Here is a 6,943-nt window from a genome sequence, read left to right as displayed (position 1 = left end):
AAAATATTCCTATAAATCCTTATAAAGATATTGCTCAGAATTGCAATATCCAATTATTATTCCTGCACAAGCTAAGCTATTACCCTAATAGGAAAAGCTAGATGCTATAAGCCCAAGGGGTCCAAAAGGGAAAATGGCCCAGTATGGAAACCTTTCACACAGTTATCCCTGTTTTAATGTTGTTATTACTCTTAAAATATTTAATTTTAATTATTTCCTTATTTCCTTTCCTCACTGGGCTATTTTTCCCTGTTGGAGCCCTTAGGCTTATAGTATCCTGGTTTTCCAAGTAGTGTTGTAGCTTAGCTAATAATAATAATAATAATAATAATAATAATAATAAGGGGTCGGTTGCCTGATGCACCTTCTCCAATGCCTTCTATCAAAGGCATCTCCTTCCACCAAATCTCTTCCTTCATCTTATCTCTCCATCTCGTCAATCTAATCTTTATATAAAAAGTTTATAAATACTTATATAATAATATAATCTTCTTTATCCTTACAGGGCAATCAGAGAAATGCTGGAACACTAGAGACCTCGAAATGGCTAAGAAGAAAAACTACATGGAAGTCGATTGCATGGAAGGGCCAAGGGATACTCTTATCACTCTGAGACCACCTCGAGGCTACGATAAGGTAAGGCCTGAATAGTCCATAGACAAGATGCATGCTCCAAAATCAAACCATTGTTCTCTAGTCTTGGGTAGTGCCATAGCCTATGTACCATGGTCTTCTATTGCCTTGCATTCGAGTTCTCTTGCTTGAGGGTACACTCAAGCACACTATTCCATTTTTTTCCTTATTTCCTTTCCTCAATGGGCTATTTACCCTGTTGGAGCCCTTAGGCTTATAGCAACCTGTTTTTTCAACTAGAGTTGTAGCTTAGCTAATAATAATAATAATAATAATAATAATAATAATAATAATAATAATACTGTACGCTTCCGGCAACAAGGCTTTTCTTCAACGGGCATTTTGGTGAAATAAAATATTCGCGAAATGTGATTCTTTCTGAAGACTTTAGGCTGAAAATGTATCAGATAAACACTATACATAAATCGAAATGTGACAATTTGATTCTAAATGTTAGATATCTCTCCCCTATATGAAAGAGCAAGTGTCTGGGTAATTGGAATATCTAACATTTTCTGAGGTTGATAAAGTGTTAAATTTTAAACTATTCAAAGAAAACATCAGTAAATAGGCAAATAGGAAACATGAATTTCTTGACACACTGTATTGTTATTATTTTGGACTATCAGTATCAGTTCCTCTCCACCTACTGCCAAGCTCCGTAATTCTCTTCTAGCTTCTGTTTTCCCATAACAGGGTTTCCTTTCTCTTAATTACCAGCACAAGTCCCTTGTTGGAAACTAAATCAACTAATTTTGTTTTTATTCCTCAGGTGTATCCGAGCGTTACCATAGCCAAGAGGTGTACGAATCTCATGTGTGTTCGGATGGACCAGGAGTGTATGCCGACAGCGAACACTACAAGGTTGATCAGAGTGAGTAGCTGGCTACTGCTGTTAACTATCTATTTAAGGGGGTTGTTCTACTATTACTCAAATGTACAGCACTTCTTTATCTAGCATATTAATGCAAGTTCGTTTATACATATACAAGGAACTGATGGGAAACATTTCTTTTAAATGTGTACTAGAATGTACCTCATTATTCTAGAAGTCACTGAACCCCTGTAATGTCTGTTAGAATCCGTAGGTCACTTTCTTGACAAAACAGTATTGATCTCAAAGTTATATCTTGAAATGCATATCACTCTCCACTGAATATACAGTGCTAAATTATACTAGATTATTATTTGAAGATGGTAGACGCTTGTGACTTTTATTCTTTATTATAACTCCAGCACTACTTGGTAGAGCAAAAATGTATTCTTTACCATTATCAAAAATTTTCTTTATTTCTCTCAGGTGGAACCTTTTTTACCTTCCATAATTCTCTCTCACCTCACCCTTGTTTTAGAATCACTCATTCTTTTCAAGAATCCTTCATTCATTCATTTACCTTCTTCCTATAATCTTATATAATTATTTTCTAATTAGTTGACCCTATTCATCTCTTCATTATCAGAGAAAAACTTATTTATTTCAGGTAAAACTTGCTCTCCAATCTCTTAATAGAATAAACTTATACTTCCAAGAATCACTTATTTCTTTCAAGTGGAAAGTGCTCACCGCTGTCACAGAATCAATTATTTTTTCCAATCTTCTATTCCTTTCAGATGTAACACTTGCTTTTTCTTGTCTATTTCCCCCTCACTCAAGGGGTGAACTATTGCATCTGCAATGCAATTGTTCAGTGGCTACTTTCCTCTGGTAAGGTAGAAGAAACTCTTTAGCTATGGTAAGCAGTTCATTTAGGAGAGCAACACTCCTAAATCAGAGCATTGTTCTCTAGTCTTGGGCAGTGTCATAGCCTCTGTACCAAGGTCTTCTACTGTCATAGGTTAAGAGTTGTCTTGCTTGAGGGTACACTCAGGCACAGTATTCTATGTTTCCTTATTTGCTTTCCTCACTGGATTATTTTCCCTATTGGAGCCTTTGTGCTTTTAACATCCTGGTTTTCCAACTAGGGTTATAGCTCAGATAGTAATGATAATAATGACCCATTCCTTCCAGGTAGAAGCCTTTAACTCGAACATGGGAATGAGGAAACATTGTTTCGACCTTGAGGTTGAGGACCACGTTTCCTGTGGCTGCAGATGTGACAAGACGCAGGAACAGTGTGGCAAGAATAAGGTAAAAAAAATGACAATTCTGTTGCTTTCTTAACCCTTTGAGTACCAACCTCTCGCCAAATGATTTGGCACTCACACCCCAGACCCCCCCCCTTTTTTTTTAACTTAACTCATCTAACAACATTTCTGAATGAATAGCTGACTAAATACCCCTTCCATTGATATATAATGTTATTTATTTTGTAAAAGTTTCATAAACTTCAATAATGTGCGAAAAAACTTAATTACTGTATATAAATTACATCATATGGTGCTGAAGGGAGTGGAAATATTGAATGAAAATTACGTCCAAAGGCACTTAAGGGTTAAATGCAGTATGTACAATATTGTCCTTGTTAAAGAAATTAGGCATATATTTTTCATTTATAGGTTAATGGAGCTAAATGAATGGTAGTTTGTAGTCAGGTGCCAAAGGAAGCAAGAAATAGAGGAGTAAAGTATATGGGAAACATAATTAAGGGGTATACCCCCAAGGGGGGTTACTAGAAAGATCTGTTTTGGTGTATTTAATTCTTTTATACCATAATTTTCAGTTTAGTCTTCTTATTATTCCATACGATTGAAAAAGCCTTATAAAGAAATTGATTGAATTGAATTAATAGGCACCCTTTTATGAAATTCATAATGATAAAAAAGATAAATACCTAATCAGATCAACCACCCTCCATATTTAAGACATTATCTGACTACCCATACCTAAACATAATCTTTCCCTAAAGGTTTTTAATAAGAACACGTGCTCCTGTGATTGCCTTCCTGAGCGCGAGAATGCCTGCCGGAAGAGGATGGTGCAAATGCCCAACACAGTCATGTGGGATCCTAGTTCGTGCTCGTGTCCTTGCAACAACTGGCAAGAGTGCGGGTCAGGAGAGCTATGGGCTGACGAAAAGTGCAGGTGGGTGGTTACAAAATGGCGTCGTTTGATTTAAAGGTTTAAAGGCCGTTCATGAATGGCAGGGGGAAGGGACAGTGAAACTGCCCTATCGAGTAGGACAATGCCCTAAAGACTGACCATATATACATATGATCAGCGCCTCAGCCCCTTCTCCACCCAAGCTAGGACCAAGGAGGGCTAAACAATGGTTGCTGATGACTCGGCAGCTAGACCTATAGGCTCCCCCAAAAGCCCCCATCCTTAGCTCACAAGGATGGTGGGATTGCAGCGACTAAAAAGACTAACGAGTTTGAGCGGGACTCGAACCCCAGTCTGGCGTTCACCACTCAAGGACGTTACCACATCAGCCATGAGTTATAAGAAAGGTAGTGCTGGTCCATATGTGTGATTTTTGGGGAAAGATTCGAGGCCTTGAGAGGAATAATTTTTCTTTGAGGACTTAAAATCATTAATTAATAATTTCCTAATAATAATAGACCAAAAAATTAAGTAGCTGTTTTCAACAATTAAATAGCAGTCTTAACCGAAAAAAAAGAAAGAAAAAAAAAGCTACGTGTATAAGTTACATCATTTAACTCACAAAATATATTTTTGGTAATAACATGAAGAAAAACATCAATAATAATAAAGAATTACAGTAATAAATGGACACCAATATTAAAATAATAATAGTTATTACAACATTCAGTGAATTAAAAATTAATATCAATATCGTATGTTCAGGTAGGAAAAACCTCGTTTACTTTTAAACTATATAGGCTACTCGTTACCATTAACACTAAGGGCTTCCTAGGCTTTACTATGGTGGCTTATTTCACTAAAGAAGAATGTTAATAGATCGTAAGCACGATCATCCGTTCATTCGTGGTAACCCGTCCAAGAACTGACCAGTTAGTAATCAGAGGTCACTCAACCAACTATTGACCTATAACAAAACATCAATTAAGTCATATCAACTTGGGCTCTCAAAGATCGGACAATCGAATTTAACTACTCTTTGCAATCTATTACTCTGCCATTAAAGGGACATTTCGTTCGACCAAGGGGGTCCACAACCATCAATTAGCTCCTAATGATTCTTGAAGTACAATACATCAGGATCCCTGATCAACAAAACGGGTTATGCCCGGGGGCTTATAACATCCTGCTTTTCCAATAATAATAATAATAATAATAATAATAATAATATATCTGTTTTGAAGTTGTTACTCTGTTTTTAGAATGATTTATTGTTAATATGTTCTCATCATTTATTTATTTCCTTATTTCCTTTCCTCACTGGGCTATTTTTCCTTATTGGAGCCCTTGGGCTTATAGCATCTTGCTTTTCCAACTAGGGGTGTAGCTAGGCTAGTAATAATAATAATAATAACAATAATAATAATAATGCCAGGAGTTCTGCTGGACGGGAAATCGATTCCCGCTCAATCTCGATAGTGTTTTGTAGTGTCTGCAACCTCACCATCCTTGTGAGCTAGGGATGGGGATGGGGTTGGGGTTGAGGGAAGCCTATAGGTCTACCTGCTAAGTCATTAGCAGCCATTGCCTGGCCCTCCTTGGTCCTAGCTTGGGTCGAGAGGGGGCTTTAGGGCACTCTCCTGCTAGGGCATTGTTACTGTCCCTTGCCTCTGCCATTTATGAGTTGCCTTTAAACCTGTTTGTAATAACGATCAATTATTAGTTTAGAGTTTATTAATAGCGATTATTTACTAGTTTTAAAGTTTATTAATAGCGATTATTTACTAGTTTTAAAGTTTATTAATAGCGATTATTTACTAGTTTTAAAGTTTATTAATAGCGATTATTTACTAGTTTGAGAGTTTATCAATAGCGATTAATTACTTATAGCAATCAATTACTAGTTTTAGGTTATTAATAGCGATTATTTACTAGTTTCCAGTTCATTAATAGCGATTAATTACTAGTTTCCAGTTATTAATAGCGATTATTTACTAGTTTTAGAGTTTATTAATAACGATTAATTACTAGTTTACAGTTCATTAATAGCGATTAATTACATGTACTAGTTTAGAGTTCAATAATTGCGATTAATTACTAGTTTACAGTTCATTAATATCAATTAATTACTAGTTTAGAGTTCATTAATAGCAATTAATTACTAGTTTAGTTTAGTAATAGCGATTAATTACTAGTTTAGAGTTTATTAATACCGATTAAATACTAGATTAGAGACCATTAATAGCAATTAATTACTAGTTTACAGTTCATAAATAGATTAATTACTAGTTTAGTTCATTAATAGAGATTAATTACTAGTTTACAGTTCATTAAAGCCTATTAATTACAACTTTAGTTCATTAATAACGATTAATTACTAGTTTACAGTTCATTAATAGCAATTAATTACATGTACTAGTTTAGAGTTCAATAATAGCGATTAATTACTAGTTTATAATTCATTAACAGCAATTGATTACTAGTTTACAGTTCATTAATAGCAATTAATTACTAGTTTAGTTTAGTAATAGCGATTAATTACTAGTTTAGAGTTTATTAATACCGATTAAATGCTAGTTTAGAGTTCATTAATAGCAATTAATTACTAGTTTTACAGTTCATTAATAGATTAATTACTAGTTTACAGTTCATTAAAGCCTATTAATTACAATTTTTAGTTAATTAATAACGATTAATTACTAGTTTACAGTTCATTAATAGCAATTAATTGCTAGTTTACAGTTCATTAATATCGATTAATCACTAGTTTAAAGTTCATTATATATTCTAAGTGACTTTCTTTCACAGGTGCGTCCCAGACATGACGAATGAGATCTTCAAGAAGTAATTCGACCATTTCCGGAGTTGAAGATATCATTCACATTCAACTTGAATTACATTCGTGTTATAGAAATGTAATTTTGCAATCGCGTTGAAACGCTTACTTGGGTTTCATCACTTAAAAGAGGCATTTTGTTGATGAAACCAATGAAAGATTTGTGGATAGTTAAGACTGGAATGTGGCGGTGATCATACCGCTTGCTTTTTAGAGCCAACCCTTTAGAGTAAAGGCGCATGTGTGTTAATATAAATATATGGATATATATTATACACGCACATTATATATATATATATATATATATATATATATATATATATATGTGTGTGTGTGTGTGTGTGTGTGTATATATATTATATTATATATATTTAAAATGTATATATACCTATATATATGCATGTATATATATAGATAAACAGATATATATATATATATATATATATATATATATATATATATATATATATATATATTTATATATATATAGTCAT

General features: G+C 34.0%; 1 protein-coding gene across 1 annotated transcript in view; it reads left to right on the top strand.

Moving 5' to 3' along the window:
* LOC137656110 (vascular endothelial growth factor A-A-like) overlaps positions 1-6,663 on the top strand; it is a 7,839-nt gene extending 1,176 nt beyond the window's left edge. The window contains exons 2-6 of the mRNA XM_068390287.1: positions 506-636; positions 1,406-1,507; positions 2,642-2,761; positions 3,480-3,655; positions 6,422-6,663. Of these exons, the coding sequence (XP_068246388.1) occupies positions 506-636; positions 1,406-1,507; positions 2,642-2,761; positions 3,480-3,655; positions 6,422-6,461 (569 nt within the window). The 3' untranslated portion in view covers positions 6,462-6,663. The remainder of the gene's footprint in view (positions 1-505; positions 637-1,405; positions 1,508-2,641; positions 2,762-3,479; positions 3,656-6,421) is intronic.
* The last annotated feature ends 280 nt before the right edge of the window (positions 6,664-6,943 follow it).

Source organism: Palaemon carinicauda, chromosome 17 (genome assembly GCF_036898095.1).
Source record: "Palaemon carinicauda isolate YSFRI2023 chromosome 17, ASM3689809v2, whole genome shotgun sequence".
Taxonomy (NCBI): domain Eukaryota; kingdom Metazoa; phylum Arthropoda; class Malacostraca; order Decapoda; family Palaemonidae; genus Palaemon; species Palaemon carinicauda.
The sequence above is the reverse complement of the archived record's forward strand: the minus strand, read 5'-3'. Positions and strand labels throughout refer to the sequence as shown.